Source organism: Panthera uncia, chromosome C2, assembly GCF_023721935.1.
Source record: "Panthera uncia isolate 11264 chromosome C2, Puncia_PCG_1.0, whole genome shotgun sequence".
NCBI classification, from domain to species: domain Eukaryota; kingdom Metazoa; phylum Chordata; class Mammalia; order Carnivora; family Felidae; genus Panthera; species Panthera uncia.
The window spans coordinates 145,615,989-145,639,073 of record NC_064810.1 but is presented as its reverse complement, the minus strand read 5'-3'; the positions used below and the strand labels follow the sequence as shown (position 1 = coordinate 145,639,073).

The 23,085-nt window shown below is 49.0% G+C and overlaps 2 protein-coding genes across 9 annotated transcripts in view; both read left to right on the top strand.

The window, feature by feature from the left end:
* The window catches only part of NKTR (natural killer cell triggering receptor), a 61,036-nt gene extending 47,663 nt beyond the window's left edge, over nucleotides 1–13,373 (top strand). For 5 of the 8 annotated variants that reach the window (XM_049629879.1, XM_049629886.1, XM_049629884.1 and 2 more), the window contains 7 exons: nucleotides 673–760; nucleotides 1,220–1,365; nucleotides 2,669–5,551; nucleotides 8,364–8,459; nucleotides 9,207–9,263; nucleotides 9,783–9,887; nucleotides 11,623–13,373. In XM_049629879.1, coding sequence (XP_049485836.1) covers nucleotides 673–760; nucleotides 1,220–1,365; nucleotides 2,669–5,551; nucleotides 8,364–8,459; nucleotides 9,207–9,263; nucleotides 9,783–9,887; nucleotides 11,623–11,710 — 3,463 coding nt within the window. In that variant the 3' untranslated portion in view covers nucleotides 11,711–13,373. The remainder of the gene's footprint in view (nucleotides 1–672; nucleotides 761–1,219; nucleotides 1,366–2,668; nucleotides 5,552–8,363; nucleotides 8,460–9,206; nucleotides 9,264–9,782; nucleotides 9,888–11,622) is intronic. The other 3 variants (XM_049629880.1, XM_049629881.1, XM_049629882.1) reach the window with 3 other exon arrangements.
* A 1,127-nt stretch (nucleotides 13,374–14,500) lies between these two features.
* Nucleotides 14,501–23,085, top strand: part of ZBTB47 (zinc finger and BTB domain containing 47) — a 17,501-nt gene continuing 8,916 nt past the window's right edge. Inside the window, exons 1-5 of the mRNA XM_049629228.1 lie at nucleotides 14,501–14,664; nucleotides 17,066–17,124; nucleotides 18,750–18,855; nucleotides 19,108–19,215; nucleotides 19,448–19,637. Of these exons, the coding sequence (XP_049485185.1) occupies nucleotides 14,501–14,664; nucleotides 17,066–17,124; nucleotides 18,750–18,855; nucleotides 19,108–19,215; nucleotides 19,448–19,637 (627 nt within the window). The remainder of the gene's footprint in view (nucleotides 14,665–17,065; nucleotides 17,125–18,749; nucleotides 18,856–19,107; nucleotides 19,216–19,447; nucleotides 19,638–23,085) is intronic.

Here is a 23,085-nt window from a genome sequence, read left to right as displayed (position 1 = left end):
CATACATATACATATATATATATATGTATATGTATGTATGTATATATATATGTATGTATGTATGTATGTAAATAAAAAACACAACTTAAGCATAAGAACCAGGAATATCTTAGGATTCCCTCAGAACATCACTGTTTTTGACAAGAGACATAAAAAGGGATTTTGTTTAAAAGAAGTACTGTGCTGGGGCGCCTGGGTGGCTCAGTCGGTTAAGCGTCCGACTTCAGCTCAGGTCACGATCTCGTGGTCTGCGAGTTCGAGCCCCGCGTCAGGCTCTGGGCTGATGGCTCAGAGCCTGGAGCCTGCTTCTGATTCTGTGTCTCCCTCTCTCTCTGCCCCTCCCCCGCTCATGCTGTGTCTCTCTCTGTCTCAAAAATAAATAAACGTTAAAAAAAAAAAATTAAAAAAAAAAATAAAAGAAGTACTGTGCTTAAAAAGGTATATAGTATGGTATGTTTCTACTCAATTGGATTACTTTTTTTTTGTTTTTCTTTTTAAATTTTGGCATTTGAAGAGTTTGCTTAGAAAAATTATCTAGGGAGTGCTTCATTTTACAGAGGTGTTGGATCTAAATGAAATGATTTTGTTTTGTAGGAGCATAAATTCTGCATTTAAATATTGAGAAATCCACCTAGCATTTGCTTATTTTTAATTTTCAGTTTTCTTTTCCAGGAAGATTCCTGATGTTCCACCCATTGTAAGTGATCAGAAACCATCTGTATCAAAATCTGGACGGAAGATTAAAGGAAGGGGTACAATTGTATGTTTATTAAGACTTCTTTTTTCAAACTACTTATCTAAGCAGTATGTTTTTGCCTATAGGCAAAACCCCAGCCTTAATTTTAGGTATAATCCAACATCTGTTCAAGGAACTAGCTGTATTCTCCATAGGTATGGGAACGTACTGCTGTTAGATGAAAATTTATTGCTATGTTTTTAAGTATGAAATGGCCTGAGAAGCAATAAGTGATTATGTTGAGAAATCTTAGTATGTTGAGTAATCTAGGCTAATGAAGGTAACTGTTAGGATTTCAAAGAAAAAATCCCATTTCTTTTAGTCTCTTACGTTTGACATAACTTCATACCATCCTTTTGGTACTTTAATCATTATAACCTTTGAATGGCATCTGAGTTTGGGTCATACTCCTAACTCTGTCCTATAGCAGACTGTAATTGAGAGGTATTTTAAAAATAGTTATTCCTATCTTTATTTTTAAAGCGCTATCACACACCTCCAAGATCAAGATCATGTTCTGAATCAGACGATGATGATAGCAGTGAAACTCCTCCTCACTGGAAAGAGGAAATGCAGAGATTAAGAGCATACAGACCACCTAGTGGAGAAAAATGGAGTAAAGGAGACAAGTAAGAGCCTTGAGTATAAGCACAATTCTGTGTCTGCTATATTTTAAGTGTTAAGGGGAGAGAGACTTACTTCTGGACTTTTCATTAAAGACTTACATTGAAAGTTAGACTGTGACCAAAGAGAATACATTTGGAAATACTTGGCAGAAAGAGAGCTATTAACTAGGAGGGCTGATTGGCTTCAGGGTGCTTTTAAATCAAGATTCTGTTTTCCCTCATAAAACTATAAAACAACCGAATCTCTCAGAGATTTCCTGTACAATTTTAAAAATAATCAGCACCTAAAAATTATATAGCAGGTTCTTTCCTAGTCAGGTCACTGGCTCTTAGTCACTGATGATTGAATAGATAGAAAATCTGTACCTTTCGTGTTGGTTAACTTCTGACCCCAGGGACTGTTGCTGCTTCAACAGTGTACCTGTCTCTTACCCTTAGTAACACCCCACAGTGGAATATCTGTTGTAGAAATGGGCCTGGCTCCAGAATAGCTAGTGAAAAACATACCAGTAGGACCCTTTATAATCGTTCCCGGTAGAAGTCTCTTTTCCTCTTTGAGTGCCCAGTAGTATGGTTACAAGTTGGAAGAGGGAATGAAAGGTGCACATCTGCTGTGTGAGAGTGATTTAGACACAGTGGTATGGAGGCCTCTGAGTTGTGGGCCCTGACGTTACAGGTTGCCGTTAAGATTGTAAAACTTGCATCTGTTTTTATGTGCTTTTTCCTCCATTTCTGTACTAATTTAACCGAAACCTTAAGAGAGAGTCTTGATTACCTCTGTGAAGCTGAAATAAAACAGAAGCCATGCTAGCTTCTCCAGACGCTTCTCTTTAAAGTTCAGGCAGCTCTCCTCTGTCTGCAGGGAATCGACAGAATTGTTTGGGAACTTAATTGGACTCTCTCTCAAAACTTGCTCCCAGAAGCAGAGGGTCATGAACAGATCCTGGGCGGGAACTCGGGATGTGACCGGCGCTCCTGTGATGAATTGCTTTGGTTTCGTTTGACTCTCAAAATCATTTTTCTGTCAAATTTGAAATCCTTTGCTTAATTGAAACAGAAACAAAAAACTAAACTAAGTCCTTCTGTAAGTAACTCTGTTAGTAGTTGTTAGTGCGTCTCTGAAATCACGAAGCCTATCCCTCTGATTTATCCTTCCTACGTGCACTCAAAGTGTGGATAGAGTCAGTACTATGTTGTTCACTGGGCTTTTGTCAATGCATTTGTATTGACAGCAAACGTGTTTTAAACTTAAAATATAGAAACATGCTTGTAAATAACTGCATGCATGTTGGGTCATTTTCTACAGATTAAGTGACCCCTGTTCAAGCCGATGGGATGAGAGAAGCTTGTCCCAGAGATCCAGATCATGGTCCTATAATGGATATTATTCAGACCTTAGTACGGCAAGACACTCCGAGGGTCACCATAAAAAACGCAGAAAAGAGAAAAAGGTGAAGCATAAAAAGAAAGCGAAAAAGCAGAAACACTGCAGAAGACACAAGCAGACTAAGAAGAGAAGGATTATTGTACCATCTGACATAGAATCCTCAAAATCTTCCACCCGACGAATGAAATCCTCTTGTGATAGAGAAAGGAGATGTCGTTCTTCCTCGTTATCGTCTCATCACTCATCAAAGAGGGACTGGTCTAAATCTGATAAGGATGACCAGAGCTCTTCAACCCATTCCAGCAGGGACTCCTACAGATCTAAATCTCACTCACAGTCTTACTCTAGAGGAAGCTCAAGATCAAGGACTCCATCAAAATCTTCATCACATTCTCGAAGTAGATCAAAGTCCAGATCTAGTTCCAAGTCAGGGCACCAAAGGACAGCATCAAAATCACCAAAAAGAACAGCCTCTCAGTTAAGTGAAAACAAACCGGTTAAAACAGAACCTTTAAGAACAACAGTACCACAAAATGAAAATGTCATAGTACAAGCGGTGGTGGCAGAAAATATTCCTGTAATACCACTGAGTGACAGTCCCCCTCCTTCAAGGTGGAAGCCTGGACAGAAGCCCTGGAAGCCCTCTTATGAGCGAATTCAGGAAATGAAAGCTAAAACAACCCACTTGCTGCCCATCCAAAGCACTTACAGTTTAGCAAATATTAAAGAGACTGGAAGTTCATCATCCTACCACAAAAGAGAAAAAAATTCAGAAAGTGATCGGAGTGCTTATTCAAAATACAGTGACAGAAGTTCAGAAAGCTCACCAAGGTCAAGGAGCAGATCGTCTAGGAGTAGATCTTATTCCAGATCATACACAAGGTCACGAAGTCTAGCTAGTTCACGTTCGAGGTCTAGGTCTCCCTCATCTAGATCTCATTCACGAAATAAATACAGTGATCATTCACAGTGTAGTAGATCATCGTCGTACTCTTCTGTTAGCAGTGATGATAGAAGACGGGCCAAGAGAAAATACAGATCCAGCGGGAAGAAAGGTAACACTTCTCGTAAAAGGCACAGCAGCAGTTCCGAAAAGACACTTCGCCATAAATATATGAAAAGCAGGGACAAGTCTTGTCAGAGAAAGTATAGCGAAAGCAGGTCATCTTTAGATTATTCTTCAGACAGTGAACAGTCAAGTGTTCAAGTTACACAGTCAGCCCAGGAGAAAGAGAAGCAAGTCCAAAAGGAAATGAATAATAAGCAAGAGAGAAACAGAGATGAAGAGAAATCCAAGCCCGAACAAGAATGCCCTCGTTCAAAAAAAAGAGCCTTGAAAGAGAATCTTTCTGATCACCTTAGAAATGGCAGTAAGCACAAAAGAAAGAATTATGCGGGAAGTAAATGGGACTCAGAATCAAACTCCGAACGAGATGGAACTAAAAACAGTAAAAATATTTCCCGGCCATCTTCTGATAAGGAGGAAGGTGAAGCCACATCAGATTCTGAGTCAGAGTTTGGTGAAATTCACATCAAAGCCAAATCCACAACAAAGTCTTCAGCAAGTACTTCACTGCCTGATGGTAATGGTGCTTGGAAGTCAAGTAAACAGCGGTCTTCAACATCTGATTCTGAGGGGTCCTATTCCAATTCAGAAAACGCTAGAAGAAAGGCACGGAAGCACAAACACGGGTCAAAGGAAAATCTTAAAAGGGAACAGACCAAAAAAGCAAAAGAGAAATTGAAAGGGAAAAAAGACAAAAAGCACAAGGCTCCAAAACGAAAACAAGCATTTCATTGGCAGCCTCCACTAGAATTTGGTGAGGAGGAGGAAGAGGAGATTAGTGAAAAGCAAGTTACTCAGGAGGCAAAAGAGAAAAAACAAGTTTCTGAAAACAGTGAAACCTTGAAAGAAAGTATTGTGCAAACTGAGAAGTCCTGTGAAGAGGGCAACCTTTCAGGTAAATGTAATACAGTAATGATTCCATCAGATATTGACCAGCCTACTAAAGATGATAGTAAACTCAGCATTTCTCCTAGAGCTTTAAATACTGATGAAAATGTAGCTGCTTCTCCCTCAAACGTTCAGCATATTGCAGAAATTGTCTCAAGTGGAGTGGAAGATGTGCTTCAGACAGATGACAACATGGAGATTTGCACTCCTGATAGGAGTTCCCCAGCAAAGGAGGCATCCCCTCTAGGAAACTCAAGGCTCGACACCCCAGATATAAACATTGTTTTAAAGCAGGATGTGCACACGGAGCGTCCTGAGGGAGAGGAGCTAAAGCAGGAAAGCAGCACGTCTGAAAGCAAAACAATGGGGGACATGGGCAAACAGGACGGCGGCCCCACTGGCATTGCCGGTGCTGCAGAAAGCACTGTGAAGAGAGAGGTGGCTGAGAAGAGCCAGATCGGTCTCTTAGATAATAAATGGAAGCCCCTGCAAGGTGTGGGGAACGTGGCCGCCCCGGCTGCTACTACATCCAGCACTGTGGAAGTGAAGGCATTGACTGCTGCACCTGAGATGAAGCCACAAGGCTTGAGGATAGAAATCAAAAGCAAAAATAAAGTCCGGCCTGGGTCTCTCTTTGATGAAGTAAGAAAGACAGCACGCTTAAACCGGAGGCCAAGAAATCAGGAGAGTTCAAGTGATGAGCAGACACCTAGTCGGGATGGGGATAGCCAGTCCAGGAGTCCAAGCAGATCTCGAAGTAAATCTGAAACCAAATCAAGACACAGAACAAGGTCTGTCTCCTACAGTCACTCAAGAAGTCGATCACGAAGTTCTACATCGTCTTATCGGTGAGCCCTGTATTTATTCTCTTTCCTTTTTCCCTCCCAAGGAGAGTCTGTTATTTTTAGCTTGGAAGAACATCAGAATTAGGGACAAGATTACTATTTCCAAATGTCTGGAAGGGAATGAGGGGAAGTCTTGTGCTGTGTGACCCAGAGAGCAGATCGGGAGCATAGGAAGTGGAGATTTTAGGGGAAGAAATTTGGGCTCAGTGTCAAAAACTATTAGCTTTTCAGGGCGCCTGGGTGGCTCAGTTCGTTAAGCGTCCGACTCTTGCTTTCAGTTCAGGTCACGATCTCACGGTTTATGAGTTTGAGCCCCACATCGGGCTCTGTGCTGACAGTGCGGACCCTGCTTGGGATTCTCTCTCTCCCTCTCTCTGCCCCTCCCCCACTCACGCTGTCTCTGTCTCTCTCAAAATAAATAAACTTAAAAAAAAAAACTATTAGCTTAATCAACTAAAGCTCTTTGGCAACAGAGATGAGTTGCCGTGGTAGATGGCAAGTCTCTCTCTTTCAAGGTGTGTGTTGTTCTCCCACCTCTCTGTGATGCCGTAGAAGGGAATCCTGAACATCTAGAACTGTGTAGGATTTAGAGATCATTAACCCTCCATTTTACACAAGTGGAAGGTGAGGGCCAGAGAAGCAAAGTTACCCTCCCAAGACCTGCATCTAGTTGATCTTTATTCAAGGATTGGGGGAGGGGCATGGCAAGACCGATCATCTTTAGATTTATGTATTTTGGTTCAGGTTGCCTGTAACTTTGGTCAGCATAGACAGTGCAGAGAATGAGAATTTTTACAAACTAAAAAATTAGTGATGGTGGCATGAAGTTAGTAATTTGTATTCCTTTTTAAATTTTCTTTATAAATAGTTCACGGTTTTACCTCACTGTCTCTTAGTTACTCCTATCCATTAATATATTATTGTGCTTGGTCTTCATCACTTGAACTTAAAACATAAGAATCTTCGAGAACTTTTTTCCCCTTTCTAGTTGTTTATCTTCCCTTTCCCACCCAGATTTCTTTAAAAATAGGAACCAGTACGTGCCGTCTGTAGTAACAGTGCCCCATTTACTCTTTAGTTGCTTGCAGGCTGCCTTCTGTGCCGTCCCTCCCTGCTTCTCCCTAACGGGCTATTTTCAGATACTTCGCATGAGTGCCAGGGCATGTTTTCAGTCCTTTCCGTTCTTCTGGCACCTGCCGGTGGTCCTCCTCTTCCCTCTCAGACCGTTCCATGCTTGTGTTGTGGGCTCTTCTTCCTCCTGCCCTGACTCGCAGCAGGCCTGGAGAGCTGGTGAATCCTGGCCTGTTCTCTCTAGGTTCATAGGCCAGGTGCGGTCAGCTATGGAGCTACTTTGGCTCCCTGTCTGCTCAACGTCTGCCTTCTCATTCACACTCCAGCAGTTCTGAGCTCTTGTTGATGCTGGCCACTCACTTAGCTTCTTACTGCTGCCTTTGGAGTGGCTGGCCTTTCATCTTCGAAACGAAGACAGGCTTAGAAAGCCTAAGGAATTTGCTTTAGGTTATGCAGCTGATAGACTGGACAGCCTCCCTGTTTTGGTTACTCGCCTGGCCCTGACTCCCCTAACCACACTGTGACTTCACTGAAGTCGGGAACTACTTCCTACTCATCTTTTAGTCACCTCACAGAGTCTGCTCTATACTTGTTGAGTAATTGAAAAAAAAATGGTTGAATAAATGACGGGAGTCTTACTAGAAGACAGTGTGTTCCATTTTCTTATAGATAAACTGGAAGCACATCATGTCTTCCAAAACATAAGTACATAGTGAATAAAATAAAACCTATGAGGGGGTGCCTGGATGGTTCAGTCGGTTAAGCGTCCAACTGTGGCTCAGGTCATCGTCTCGTGGTTTGTGATTTCGAGCCCCACATCGGGCTCTCCACTGTCAGTGCAGAGCCTGCTTAGGATCCTCTGTCTCCCTCTCTCTGCCCCTCCCCTGCTCATGCTCTCTCTCTCTCAAAAATAAACATTAAAAAAAACAACAACAACAAAAAAAACTATGAAAATGTTACATAGCAGCCTAGACATAGGGGTATTGTTCTGTCCTAAATGACAGGTATAAAGTTGGGGGAGAAGGGTGGGGAGCCAAGTGAATGCGGGCTGGGGGGGGGGGGGCAGAATTGTGCTACTTAAGTTCCTTGTTGTATTAAATAGATACAAAAAAATAAAAGAAGTGATTAGGTATAAATAAATAATTTAAAATGTCATCTAGTTTAAAAAATAGAGCTTTGACATACCTGATATATCCCTACCCTCCTTTCTTCTAAAGTTGAACATTATTCTAAACTTCTGTTATAGTTTTGTTGTTTTTCTTCAGTTTTGCCAGAGATGTTTCTATTTGTATACAGTGTTGTTTTTGTAGGTTTTCAAAAAGATCTTTATACATACATACGTCATGTGTTCTATTTATGCATTTTTCACTTAACATTAAGTTCCAGGAGATGTCTCTGTTGATGTATGTAGCTGTAGTTCAGTCATTTTCCTACATTAGAATATTCTGCTGTATATCTGTGCATTAATTTTTTCCCCCATTCTGTCATTAATGGAGATTTGGATTATTTCTTCTTCTGATATTACAGATAGGGTTCCAGTGAACACACCTTTGGCAGCCTGTTCTGGTTTATTCCATTCTGTTCAATTTAAACACTGTTCATAAGCTACCACTGGCACACCCACAATGAAGAGTTCCATGAAAGACTTTTCCTTTTGTTGTGTTTTCCCCTTCCCACTGTACTAGTAAGGCCTTGAACAGCAAGGTGAGTTCATATAATTGTGCCTTTTCACTCTTAATTGCAGATCAAGAAGCTACTCTAGAAGTCGGAGCAGAGGGTGGTACAGCAGAGGCCGCACAAGAAGCCGGAGCAGCTCCTACCGCAGTTACAAAAGCCACAGGTGAGCTCGCGAACCCCGCCCTCCCGTGTGGTCTCCATCCTGTCTGCTCTTCAGGGCGTGCGCAGGCAGAGTGGGGGAGCTGTTGAGAAGAATCCTGTCACTGTTGAATACTAGACAGGCCTGTTGGCTCGTCCAGTTGTTTCTAAGAACTGTCAGATTCTCACTGGCTCTTCTCAGGATGTGATCTTATCAGAGTGAGGAAAGAGAAGCGGTAAAAATATTTAAAAGAGGCCCTGCCCGCCAGCTCCCCCTCCCTCCACCTCCACTACATCTTCCTTAACCTTAGTTCACCTCTGCAGTCACCTCTTTCTTGACTCGGACTAGGGATCGGGATAGGAGGACTGATTTGTTAACAGGGGCCACAAGATGAAGCGTGTCGGGGGTGACCCCGGGTCTCTATTTCTTCCACGTTCTTGAAACCCTCTTGCCTCTCAGGCATTTTCCAGTGCTGCAGCTTCATTTTACTTACAGACGTCTGACCTGTGCAGACCCTTCCCTCCCCACCCAGTTCGAACCTCCCCGGAGACTTTCGTTATGTGCATCTCATAGAAGAATTGAATAAGACATAAGCTTTCTAATGATAACCAACCTGGCTTTTAAAAAGTACAACATACTTTTGATATACAAATGAAATACAGCTACTGGATTTCATTGTGTTTTTTCCTTGGTGGGCAAAGAAACGTCTAGATTTTTTATATAGCCTGTCCTGACCCACAAGATGATGGTCCCTCATGTGATTAATATTAGGACATCCAGCAGGAGCAGATCCAGGAGCAGCTCGTACGACCCCCACAGTCGGTCCAGGTACGGAAGGGGTGGGGAACCATTTGTGGGGGCGGGATTGAAAAGCCTTGTTTTATAAAACCCTTCACTTCCTTTTCAAAAGTGCTGTATTCTGTTGAAAAGTGTAGATACTGTATTTGTCTCATGTAATCCTACCCTATCTACGTGAGGTCTTTTTGACAGCTTTTATCTGTTGGCCCATGGTACTCTAGTGTCAAAAGTGACCATTGATGACCAGTTGTAATGGCAGGTGTTTATCGGATATAATTGCCTAATAAGATCCACCACCTTCATTCAAACTTAACTCAGTGTCAACTTCGTGATATTTTTCAATGCAGAAAATAAATGAACATTTTTCTTTTTACTATGGTAAGTCTGACTGGGGCAATTGTTCAGTGTTTCCAGTACTTGCTGTGCAGCTGTGTCCTCGCAGTGTCGTCTAGGCCCTTGTTTTCGAGAACACTGATCAGGTCATAAAAAGAAATGGAAGCATATAAGTATCTGAGTGGGAAAATTGAGTGTGTGTTGTTGCTGTTGAAGCAGGTCCTACACTTACGATAGCTACTATAGCAGGAGTCGGAGTCGAAGTAGGAGCCAGAGGAGTGACAGTTACCACCGAGGCAGAAGTTACAGCAGGCGGTCCAGGTGGGTCCCCCTCCTTTAGGGCACTGCACGGTACTGTGGGCACTTGGTGCATGAGGTGACAGCTAATAGAAGAGAAAGCGTAATCTTGGGAGGACAGAAGTATTTTTCTCTTCTCGAATTTCAGCAATCCACAGGCAGCTACTAAATAAAAGTGGCCGTTGTGTTAAGGGTTGCCGGGTCAGGTTTGCTGGGTATTGTTACATGTGTGAATCCAAAATGGATCTTGTAATACTTACGTATCTTTGAATAGTTTGCAAGGAGTAAAGAGAGAAGGTCACCTAAACCATGGGCCATTCTTTTAAATAGGGCTAGTTGCTAAAAATAGCAAAACAGATTTGTTAATTTTTTTTAATCAAAAAATGTATACTAAAATGTCATCATTTGCTTCAACAGCAGAGTTGAGGTTTATACCATCAATTTTTAGTAAAAACATTTTTATATATTATAGATATTTACACATATTACATTTTATGTAACATATTTTGGCTGGTACTGTAAGAGTCTTTGTGTTGACTTTTTATGGTGTCCCTTTCCTAGTTGCTTTTTTGGTCTTAACCCTTCTCCCATTCATTGCAACTACTGTCAGTGATCCTTGTTGAATATCGGTATAATCTAAACACCTCCCTTGTTTGAAACTCTTGAAGGACTCCCTGCTGCCAGAAGGGCAGGTCTAGGCTCTTTAGCATTTCATGTAAGGCCTCCCTACCTACCAGCTCCAGCTGGGGCTTTTCTGTCTTCCCTCCTTTAATGTGCTAGAACCTTTCCTTCTGCCTGGAGATACACACGCCTCTTGAAATGGCCAATTCCCACCTACCTACCCCACAGGCCTCAGCTGCAACCCACTGCCCCAGGAGGCCCGCCCTGACTGTTCACCCTGAGTTACGCCACCCCCACCTCCCTGCCGTGTGCCCTATTTGTCTTGTCCACTATTCTGTACTGTCCTTGAGCCCCAGGAAACTATACTTGGTCTACTGTGTATGTCCTAGCATTTGGCAAAGTGACTGGCTCCCTGAATTTTTTTCAAAATAACTGAATGGTGACAATTGCCAGGTCCTCTTGACTTAGTTTCCCAGAGGTCCTATCTGCATGCACCTGCCCTACCTTCCTCCCACATCCCTCATGGGGTCCCCATTTTTTTTTTTTTTTTGGGTTCCCTTTTTTTTTTTTTTTTTTTTTTTTTTTTTTAATTTTTTTGGAGTGAGGGGTTAAGTGAGGGAGGGAGGGGCAGAAGGAGAGGGAGAGAATCTTAAGCTGCCCCATGCAGAGCTCTATCTCACGACCATGAGATCATGACCTGAGCTGAAATCAAGAGTTGGATGCTTAACCGACTGAGCCTTCCCAGGCGCCCCTTGGTTTCCATATTTTTAATGAAACTATTTGTGTACCTTTTTTATCCCTTGCTTCCTCGGTCTCATTAAATATTGATGTTCAGTTTGGGTAACATGGAAAATTATTCTGCTCATTTGCATGAGTGGATTTCAAGTAATTTCCCAAGATGCGATGTTTCTTTATCTTAACGTTGATATTACTATTCTGTCATTTAAAACGTCTTTGAAAAGTCCACACTGTTGCCACAGTCAAGACCCCACTCATCCACCCACTGTGCTCTGCCACATCAGTATTGCTTTCAAGCCACTCATATAAAAAAAAAAAAAAAAAAAAAAAAAAAAAGGCTTCAAGAGGAATTCAAAGGGTTGAAGTTAAAAGGTGTCTGTATATTTCTTTTGTTATACAGGAGTTGTAGATCTTATGGCTCTGACAGTGAAAGTGACCGAAGTTACTCTCATCACCGGAGCCCCAGTGAAAGCAGCACATATAGTTGAAAATGTCCCCCCCCCTTTTTTTTTATACAAATTATATCTTATTTGTAAATATCTGGTAACTTAAAAGTTGGAGAAACTTAATGGCAGTCTGTTGTTCTATTTCAATATTAGAGATAAGTTTCAAAAATAGGCACTTAATTGTTATCATTCATTTACATGTACACAGAATTTAAAATACAGATATGTCTCCTAAAAATATTTTTATGCCACACTTTACAGTAGCCAACTATGGAAATGAATTTCATTTTCTTGAATCAAGAAATCATGAAATTTAAGTATCATTTGCAATATTATTTTAGACAGATGATTTCTTTCCATCTCATGTATTCCTTAGAATACAGATTCTTTTTGCCCGTTTTTCAGGTTTTAGCATATATGCTGCCAAGCATAGAACTGTGAAGAACTGTTAAAGGTGGCCAAATATTTATGTACCAATCACACAGTCTCATACATACGTGCTCTTAAGAACAAACCACCCAGAATTGATACTTGATGGTAGCCAGGAATATAAGGCAGTGGCTCTGGAGTTCTTCATTCTTTCCTTACTTCTTGGTTGTCTCAGAGGATCGGGAAAAGTGGTCATCATACAGCCCACTCCGGCTGGCAGGTGAGGTTCAGAAGAATAAATCGGCCTTAACTGTGTACCTGCACTGTCCCTAAGGACCTAATGTTTTATGTGCTTTTTAATGAACACTATCACGAGTTTAGATTGTAGAAACAATTCTATTCCAGTTCATGTTTTGGTGCTCGGTACCTTTTGGTGCCTCTTTACGTGTACTTTACGTTAGAATCTCCTAGAAGAGAGATTATTATTATTATTATTATTTTAATTCACTGGCGCCAAACGTTCCTTCTGAGCTGTATTCACTTTAAATATTTGGAGGGCTTCTCTCCAGCTCAGGTGTGGCCTGGGGTCCTCCGGAGCAGGCAGGACTGACCCAGAAGGTTGTGTGGCCGCTCAGGGCTGCTGCACGTAACTGACATGTGTGCCTCGGGAAGAGTCGATTGAAGAGTGGACTTCAAAGTACCACCAAAACCTCACTGCCACCATCCTGGAGACACTTGGCAGAGCTTTTAAGTCTTTCAAGTAAGAGAGAGAGATACCACAACAGCAGCTGAACTGTTCTAAGCACCAGCATGTTTTTCCTCTTTCTGCCGTGACCCGCTCTGACTCGGTGAAGCCTCGCACGACACGAGGAAGTCCGGGACATCACACAGGGGAAGAGGGTGTGCACGACAGCACAGATGACACATTTTCGGTTTGGGGTGGTTCCTCCAAAAAGGATTTGACCTGTAAAAACTGGTGTGATTTTTTTTTTTTTTTTTTTTAAATCTTTTGAGTTTTTCCCCCAAGTGTACTTAATCACCTTAGTGCCAGTTTAATCAGTTACACAGAAGAAAATCCTACTGGATGTCGGGTGTGGAACTCTGCACCAACCCAACCCAGGCCTTGGCTAGGGGTACCTGGGAAGTGGGAAAGAGCCCTCAGTTGGAGGGATTTGACAGCCTCGGATGGGTGGAGGGGAGACCTTGGATATATTAAAATGGTCATCCGTAAAAGGTTCATAAACAGGGTTAAGTGGTCAGCTGTTTGCCAGGTTGATAGAGTACGTTAGAAAACAGGACCCAAGTCAAATAAACGGACTTCTTAGTAAACACAAAACCATGTGTGATTCATGTGAAGGGTTTTCAAAAGTTGCCTGTAATATTCAGTGGGGGAAAAAAAACGCATTCAGAAGCCCAACAAACTGCCAAATCTAATTAGGTTAAGAAAAGTTACCCTTGGACGATGTATTTGTTTTCTGCTGCTGTGTAACAAAGTACCCCAAACTTAGCAGCAGAAGACAACGCCTATTTCTTAGCTCACAGTTCTGTAGCTTGTGAGTCTGGCACAGTGTGGCTAGATTCTCTGCTCAGGGTCTCACAAGGCTGAAATCAAGGGTCAGCAGGGCAGCATTCCTTTATGGAGGCTGTGGGGAAGAATCTGCTTCCAAGTTCATTCAGTTCCTTGCTGGCTGTCATCTGAAGGCTTCTGCCTCAGCTCCTGAAGGCTGCTCTCATTCCTTCTCGCGTGCTCCCGTCCATCTTCAAATTCTCAATGGCCCATGTTCTCACGCCTCCCATCCCTCTGCCTTCTTCCTCTGTTTTAAGGTTCATGTGATTAGATCAAGCCCACTGATCAAGTCTCCCTATTTTAAGGTCAGTTCTGCCATAGAACATAACATAATCACAGGAGTGACTGCACAGGCGTGGGTTCCTGGGATTTGGGCATGGAGTGGGGGGGGGGGCGCAGGCCATTCAGAACCCCACCTACCACAGACGATCACTGCCCATTGCGCTGGAGTTTCATCCCAACAAGGTGGGCCCTGGAAGCCTCATTTGTTTCTTCCATGGACAAGAACAGCCCTCAGCCGTAGCATTCAACTGTGTGTTTACTGAATGAACTACAGAAACAGCTTTTCTGCCTAGAGGGGATTGTTCTGTATTTTAAGTTATTTTTTAATAAAATTTAATTATGTTGTGTATTGTGCTTCTTAATAGAAAATGCATTATTGGACTGTTTTTGTAATGTCGTTTACTGCAAATGAAACATGATATAGCTGGTATTGTTCAAAAACTGTAGAGAATACTTTTGTACATATTGGCAATGTCTAATTTGTATACACTTCATTTAAATGTTCCTAAAACTTGAAAAGGGGGACCTTGTAGAAATTAAAATATATACTTAGTCTAAATCTGTGCCTGTGTCATCTCTCTTTACTCGTCCAGACTTCCAGTAATCTTTCCGAAATGGAAAAGAAAATGTCGAGTCTCTTTGCTGAGCCAGGCGGCAAAGAGACTTCGTCTCTGCTGCCCGTTTCCATCTGGCGGCTGAGTATCGGCGGGGCACGAGGTGGGGCCGGAGAGGCACTGCAGGCAGAGATGTTCACCTGCCCAGATGGTGCACCTGCTCGGTGATGGTGCTTTGTGTACCAAGCACACGGGATGGTGCTTGGTCTCTCTTGCCCTGCAAACTCCAGGTTTCCTCCAGCTCCGTTGTTGTCATTCAGCCGAGGTGACCTGCATACAGAGGTCTTTGCTGAGGAAGGAATATGTCCCATCTTCTCTGGGAGTTGCTGCCTTGGGGACAGAACATTTACCTACTAAACCACCCACAGCCTCCACACTTCCCTCTCTACCAGTTCACTAGGCACAGAGCACTGGCTCTTAGAGAAAACATTCATGGTGATATTTTTAGTGTCCACATGAGAATTTGCAGGGCAAGTACAATTAACTTTTTTCTCCTCGGGACTCCGAGGAATTTGTATTTTCTTAGTGAATACCTCATAACTTCTCACAGTAAGACTTGCAGAGATTCAGTTTTCAGAATTGAGTTAACAGTAGACCCCCAAGTCAGGCAATCCCTGACAATAGTCCAATCTGGATGCATTAAAATTTAAAGAAAATTTCAGAGTCTTTGTACTGTAGGGAAATCCCCAAGTGAGGTTCCTTTTTAGTGAGCTCCAGCATTGTGTTCACATTCTGATAGTGATCATTTTGATCAGCTGGGCAGCACTGGGGGGAAACGTGTCAAGGATTTTGGCCTTGACTTTCTGAATCAGCCGGGCGTTAAATGGGAGGTAAGAGAATTCAAGAAAAATGCCCCTATCACAAGTGAAAACTGGCTGGACACCACTGTTGGGAAGGGAGAGGAAACCGTAGTCCGTGTAGAGAGAAACTTGCCACGCAGGTGATGCAAACTAGCTGACTAGGTGAGGCCCGGAAGCCATGCCTCACATGCTAGAAGAGCCTGGACTCTGCTGGTTTCTACAAAGAAGTCCCATGCAGCACTTGTGAGGGGTTGAGCTGGGAAGCAAGCTGAGAGGAATCCTGCTGGGCAGGGAGAAGTCCTTTGAGGACAGGGGTAGGGAGGGGGTGCCCTGGAAGAACAGGGCACCTGCTCGTCTTCAGGACCCACTCCGGGCAGCTCCAGTCAGTGCCTGATGCTGTGTGTGTGTGAGGCCAGGGGAGCACACTGCCGCAACACACACACAAAGGGGCAGGAGGCTTTAACGGTCTGTTTTCTTTAAAGGTTTCAGTAGAGGGCAGACGCAGTGCCCTTGCCCCTTTCTCTTCTCCTCCCTATGATTCAAAAGGCCGGAGTGGGGCTGTGCCGAGCTCCAGGCCAAGTACTTCTGCCCCTTAGAGACCCTGGGCCCACCGTTCACAGCTCTGCAGGCTGAACTGCGTTTCAGAGCCCGGCCCCAGGACCCAGGCCAGCCTGAGGACTGCTGTGTCTGAACCGGCATAGAGCCCTGAGGAAATCAAGGTAAAGAAAGTGACCTCAGGCTGCAGGAGAGACCCCCGCATCCTGTCTGTTCCTGGGCCTCTGACGGCTCGTCTGCACCAAGAAGACGTGGATTGCCCATTCCTCGGCTCATAAGCCCTAAAAGAGGGTGCGCGCAACTGGCACAACTGGGCATGGGAATCCGTGGTGCCCATCCTTTTCCCAGACCCGTCTGGAGAGGAGTCGGCCTCCCAGAGGGCCTACAGGGAATGGAGGCCTGGGCTGCCACTCCCCCAGCCCCAGGTTACCCGGGTCCTCCTGCAACTAACCTCTACCAGCAGGCCAGATTCCCAGAGAAAGGCTGCCAAAGACCCCACTAATGTCAATGCCTCCAGCCTAGTTTGACTTTATTTTGAAGAGATAAAGGATCTCTGTGAGCAACGAGTCTGTGGTATAGTCCGTAAGGGGTCTGGGCCAGAGCCAGACTTTCTGGGTTCAAGTTCTGCTCTGCCACTCTCTAGTTTGTTAACTAGTTAGATTGCTTGACCTTTATAATTCAGCTCCTCCTCTGAAAATCTGGGATACCAAGGCCTCCCTCTTGGGAAGTAGGGAGAATTAAATGCTTAGAGCCAAGCATACATCAAAGGCCCGGGGACGCGGGCCCTGGGATCGCCTCCAGGAGGAGGGTAGGAGCCCACAGGTTTCACGTGGAGGGCCAGGCTCAAGTCACCAATGAGAAGCCCACAGTCCCTTGAACCAACAGGGAGGGAGAGGATCCTGGAAGCTACTGGTGAGGCATGCCAAGGCCATGACGTTTACACAGCAGGAGGGAACGAGGCAACCTGCTGGTTTGAATTAGGCCCCCACCCCGGCAGCTGTAGCCTATTAGTGTGGCGCTCAGTGGAGGCAGAACACAGGGGCAACACCCCCCCGACTCCACACTCGGAGCTCTGTGCTCCCGTCCCTGTAGGGCCCTGGGTCAGCCTCTGGTGGGTAGCTCGAACATCCCTTTCCATCCCACCGACTTCACGCTGTGTTATCCCCTTCGGTTTTCTGACACTGTCCACTCTTGTCCTTCCCCATCCCAGCTACGGCAGCTACACAGCCTCCTGCACCCCAGGGAGGCTGAGTCCTGTGCTGTGCAAGTGTGCGTGCACACATCCCCCCAACCACCTCTGGGCTGTTTGTTCTCTCCAGGATCAGAAGAGGTGGGCCTGGTGTCCCCAGCCAAGCTTGGGGACTGCCCTCGCACAGTTTGGGTGGCCCCATTTGAGCCCACCATACCGGGCTCTTCAAACAGCCCCTTGCTGCAGTCTCATGTGACCCAAGTGCCAGTAGCCTCTCCCAAAGCTGGCTGCGCCCTCGGGCTTCCCCAGTAGATGGGCTGTAGGCCAGAGAAGCAAGAGGGAAACAGCTGTGGTCTTCAGGGAGACTGAGCCCCCATTCCCTCTCTCCTCACCCCAACTCCAGCCCCTCCTTGGCTTGACCGCCACAGCCAAAGCCAATCCCAAAGGGGCCAGGGGCCCCACCTTCGTTACTTAGGCTGGCCACACCCCTTGCCAAGCTTTGGCAGACAGTGGACCCATGAGGGTGTCTCGTGCAGTCCTCTCTGCCAGGATCCTCCCAACCCGAGGGGAGGCCACACTCTCCCAGCCTCCCCTTTCCCTGGCTCCTGACACTGGTGCCTGGCTGCATTATCTGTACTCCTCTGGGCCTCACTGTCCTAATCCAAGCAATGGGTACACAATCCGTCCCTTGCCCCCTCCGAGGTCAGTGCAAGGACCCACTGAATCAGATGAGGAAGTGGGTTGGAACCGAGGAAGAGGCAGAAAGCAGCCCTGAGGTGACCAGCTGGTCCCACATGCTGGCCGGCTCTGGCCTGGCCTCAGCCTGAAGCCTCTGGGAGCTGAGCTAGCTGGCTGTGCACCCACCATGGCCACAGAAACGCAGGGTGTCTGCAGTGGCCGCCTCTGGGGGCATGTCCCCAGCTGTGCCCCCACCTCTCCTCCCGTGTCTTTATTCACTCGGGGTCTCTCCCACGCTGCATCTAGCTATGTGCATTCCTCCCCTTCCTCTTGGCACTCTTTGGTCGCCCCCATCTTTGCCCCTGAGATGTCTTCTCCCTGGCCCCAGCGTCAGGAGGCCCTTGCAGGAGGTCTTGCAAAAGACCATCAGACTTGTTGACGGTGTCGCCCTGGGATCTTTGCCTCTGTTCCATTCCCTCTCCCGGCACCCAGAACCAAGTCAATCTAAGCAGGCCCCAGAGACCCTGCCCACTCATGAGGAAGATGGCAAACCCAGGGGATACTGCGACAGCTGGGCAGGGGCTGCTGCGTAAGCACAAGGGCACATGTGTGAGGGGTGTGGGTATTGCCAGGACAGGGGCACTATCACAGTGACCCAGACGGGGCAGCAGCCGGTTTGGGGTGGGGCGAGGGCACAGAAAGGCCCCTGAATGATGACATGGGCCACACGAGAGGCCCACAGAGGCCCCCTCTCCACCCTGGTGGCCCAGCCGCCACCTGGGCCCTGCCAGGCCAGCGCCCTGCGGTCCCCACCCTGCCGCCTGCTCAGCCTGGCAGCGTTCCTTTGCAGCCTCCTGCCAGCACAGCTAGCCCCCTGCCCCCACTGGTGTCCGTGCCAGAGCAGCATTCCGCAGGCCAGCAGAGACTGAGCAGGGAGGCTACTCAGCAGTGGTCAGGTCACACGGCTGAGGGGCACAGTGGGGCCTGGGCCTCTGGCCCCCACTCCTCTCATCTTGCGTTTCCCTAGTGCTGGGCCGGCCACCGTTAAAGGCTTGGTCGCTGCAGCTGGGGTCGGGTTCTTGCATCTCCTGCCCTGGGCCCCTGCCCTGTGGAAATCCAGAGGAGGCCACCAGGTAGGTATGGGCCAACCAGCACAGAGTAAAAAGAGCTCTGGGATGCCCTGGGGAAGGGGGGTGTGGGGGGCAGGGCTAGCTGGAGATCCTAGACTCACCCTCAGATCAAAGCAGCTCAGGCCAGAGGGTGGGGGTGGTGAGCGCGGCTGGGGTACGGGGGTTCGGTCTCTCAGCTGGGGTCGCTCAGGGGAGCAGGTGGAAGCATTTCTGCAGCTAGCTGGGGAGTGGGCGCGCCCAGCTTCCCCATTTCAGGGCCGCCTCCTACTCCGACCCCGCCTCTGTGGCGCAGCTGGAAGGCACCGAGATTAGACTCTCGGACGAACTTCCCGGCAAGAAGGGGGCTCGGCGCGAGAGAGTCAGGCCGGGGCCCATCCGCTAGGATGGGAGCAGTGGGACCCGGCTGGGGTCCCCTGCGGCCCGAGGCAGAGCAGGCTGCACCGGGACCGCGCACACCACGCGTGTCCGCGCCCCCCGCCGGCACGCAGGGCGGCCTGGCCCTTTAAGCGTCCAGACGGCGGCCCCAGCTGACGCGCGGGCTCCAATCGGCGCCCCGCGCCCCCCGCCCGCCGCGCCCGAGGCTCTGGGGCCGCAGCTGCTCGGCTGCTGGACTCGCCGCGGCCCTGCGCCTCCGCCCGCCCGGCCGCGCCCCCGGGGGCCATGGTCGCGGGGCCCTGCGCGGGGGCGGCCCCCAGCGCGGCGCTTCATGGAGCGGCCCCGGCCCGGCCGCCGGGGGCAGCGCGATCCCGCGGGGCCCTGTGAGCCCCCAGCGCCACGGCACCATGGTACGCAAGGCCCTGCCTGTCCCCCCGCTTATCCGCCCACCTGCCCGCTCTGCCCTCCCGAGCGCACGGCCCGCCAGCTCAGGGTGGAGTTGCTGGAGGGGTCTTCCCCCTCGCCGGTCTCCCCGACCCCTTCTCCCGGGTCCCCGCGGGCCGGGAATGCGGCGCTACGGCGCGGCCCTCGGCGGGGAGGGGGTTAAATTCCTGGGGTGGGGGCCCAGGCGCGAAAGGCTGAAGTCTTGCTAGGCGCGGGCGGAGGGGGGCGCTTCTCGGAGCCTGGGACGCCGCCGCCCTCGACTGGGTGATGGGGGGGAGGGGGGAGGTCGGATTCCCGCCTGGGCCTCGGGCCACGTGGGCGCTGGAGCCGCCCTGTTTGGGGATTTGGGGCGACCGGGCCAAGCCCGGTGTGTTGGGGCGGGACGTCCGCAGCTCCGGTCCAGACTACTGTGTGACCTTGGGCCAGTCCTCTGCCCTCTCTGGGCCTGTTTCCTGGGGAAGGAGTGGGGCCATGAACGCAGAAGAGGCTGACACAGACACCGCCTCTCCAAAAAGAGGAGCCTGGAAGTCATGAACCTGTGCCCCCTTGCTCAGTCTGGGCCCCACCTATGGTTACCCGGCAATAAAGATTGTCGTGGGCGTTTGGGGTGTGTGTGTGGGGGGGGGTGCCGATGCAAGCCCAGGTTTCATCCCGGGGCCTCCATGGAGGTCAGGATAGGGAGCCAAAGGCTTCATGGCGCTGAGAGAGGGTATCCCTCAGATCCAGAAGGCTCTGGCCCTGGTGAGCAGTCTCGGCAGGTGTCCCTGGCACCTGGGCTCCTTCCCACCGCCCCCCCCCCCCCCCCATCCCCAGCCTGGCTTGCCGGGAGAGTTTGAGGGCAACAGTAGTGCCTGACCACTTCCCTGGTCTTGTATCTTAAATAGGCTGACCTGGTCTGGACTTGAGGATGGAGTGCACCTGGCTGCAGCTGGCACAGCCAGTGGGGAGGGATGTCTGCAGTTTCAGGGAACTGGCACATCTGGCTGGGGAGGCAGGCGCAGCTTGGGGGCCTTGCATGGGAGGTGCCAGGCAAGGGGGTGGCCGAGCCCTGCCGAGGTAGTTGACAGGTTATGGACTCAGGCTGGATGGGTGTGCCTTGCCAATTAAGTCCAGAGAGGGTTCCTGACTGTGAGCTTCTCGGGCCCCTCAAGGGTGCAGGGTGGTACTGGCTTGGGAGGGGGGGGTACTGCTGTGGGAATAGCGTCTTTAGGGGCACCAATACCCTCCAGGCCAGCCCCTCCTTTCCTGCTGAGGCCAGAGGGCCCTGGGACCAGGTCTGTGCATGGGAAGGTCGGGCACTGCCCTTTTTCCCAATGCCAGGTAGGCACCGGAGGGCATTCTGGGAAGGGGGATGTGGCCTAGGATGTGCTCCCCTCAACAGGCCTGGCTTTAACAAGCCCTTATCCAAGCCACTTCTGCCACTGTCTGGCCCCTGGTGGCCCTTAGGGGCCCTCTTACAACCCAAGTTGCATCCTGACCCCTCACTGACCTGCAAGTGGTAGCAGCTCTGGGGAGGAGGCCACAGGTTGCAGAGGGTAGTGGTGGGGTCTAGGGAAGCACAGCTGGTCCCCTGAGTCTGAGGTTCCCCAGAAGCCTCTTACTGCTCTTTAAGTCATTGCAAGCCGAGAAATCCATCCACATGGAGTGGCGTCCAATCCAGCAGGGAAGGGGTGGCCTCAGCAAGGAGCTGGAAGTCCTGGGGCTCTGCTGTTGTTCACTTGTGGGATCCTTCCATTCTGAGCCTCGGTTTCCCCATCCGTGCAGTAGGGTTTGGTCCCAGAAGATGAATCAGGATGAGTCAGAGGAGGGAGATGGGAGGGACTTGGCACCATATCCCTGTTAGATTGGCCAGGCCTGGACAGGCTAGCAGTCCCGAGACAGAGGGGCAGATGGTTGGCTTCTTGGCTGGGAGGCAGGAGGCGTGGGAGAACTTGAGGAAGATGGTCTCCATGGTCAAGAGTCTGGCCAGACTGGGATCTGAGAGAGCATGGGGTGGATGCTGCCCTGGATATGCAGGGTGGGGCTCAGGACAGATCTGGAAGCAGGTTGCCCCTGTGGCTCCTTGAGGTTCATCCTGACGCCTGGGGCAGATTCTCATAGGTGAACATAGATACCACCCCTGAGCCCAGACTGGGCCCACCCACTGCTGCCCTATCAATGGAAGGACTGTCCTGGGGCGTTGGGGCGAGCTCTGGATAGACGGAACCAAGGTTTCATCCCAGGGCTTTCAGGGAGGTGACTGGGGGAGAGGAGCTGATGGCTTGTCGGCAGTGGGGCAAGGTAACCCTCAAATACAGGCGGCTCTGACCCAGCTAAACGGGGCCTGAGGAGGGCCCCGAACTGGAACCTGTGGAGCTGGTCCGGCCAGGCAGGTGGTCAGCAGATATTAACTGAACATCTGTGCACCTGACCTATGCACAGGACTGGGCAGCCTGCCTGTGTGCTGTCTACCTTTTGGGGAAGCTGCTGTGGCAGAGCCAGGGATGATTAAGCCAGCCCCTTATTCTGGACAATTCACAGGTGCCGGATGTGGCCCAAGGACCTGATAATCTGACCCATCAGACTTTGAGGGCCTCTCTGAGGCTTCAGAGTAGTGTGACTTCCAAGATGGGGCCATCTTAGAGCCTCCGGGCCTGGACCGTACCGGACCTGGGGTCTGGGGGCCTAGAGGAAAGAGGGTCTAGGACAAGCCTTGGGGGGCTCCTGTCTCTAAGCACAGTGGACAGGTAACACAGCTCTGTCCTTCTACCCCCACAGAACCCCTGTGTGAGGGGGAGCTGCTGGCAGCCAGTCCTGAGGCCATGGGCAGCAGACTGGTCCCGTTAAGAAGGGGCTGGCTAGATCCCACCAGCCTCCTCCAGCAGAACAGTGGGACCAGGCTCTGGGCCTGGATTTCTTCACAAGAATTTCCACCTCTGCAAGGCCTCAGGCCCAGACCCTGAGGACTTCCGCTGGTGAGGTGAGGGGTTTCTGAGGTGCTACCCCCGGGGTGCAGTAGCAGCCAGAGGCTGAGCGGTGAGCTAATGAGCCTGACTTTCGTTCTTGAGGTGTCTGGGCTTGGGCAGGCATGGTTTTATTTCTACATGTGAGTGAGTATGAGGGAGAGAATCCACGGAGCTCAGGAAATGCTGAAGCAATGCTTGTGTCTGAGGTGACCACCTCGCCCCAGTTTGCCCAGATCGGCCCTGGTTTTAGCACAGAAAACCCCCACGTCCCAGGAAACCGCTAGGTCCCAGGCACTCCTGGACAGTTGGTCACCCTAGTCCCTGTTACTTCCTCTTTCCTTCTCTTCCCCTTCCCTGTCCAGGATGACTTCCCGTTTTGCAGGGAAGCGCTGGGGGCTCAGAAAAGCTAACCTACTAACCCAGGAGCCGAAGGTCATGGTTGGAGTCTGAGCTCTAAGGGGCAGCTGGC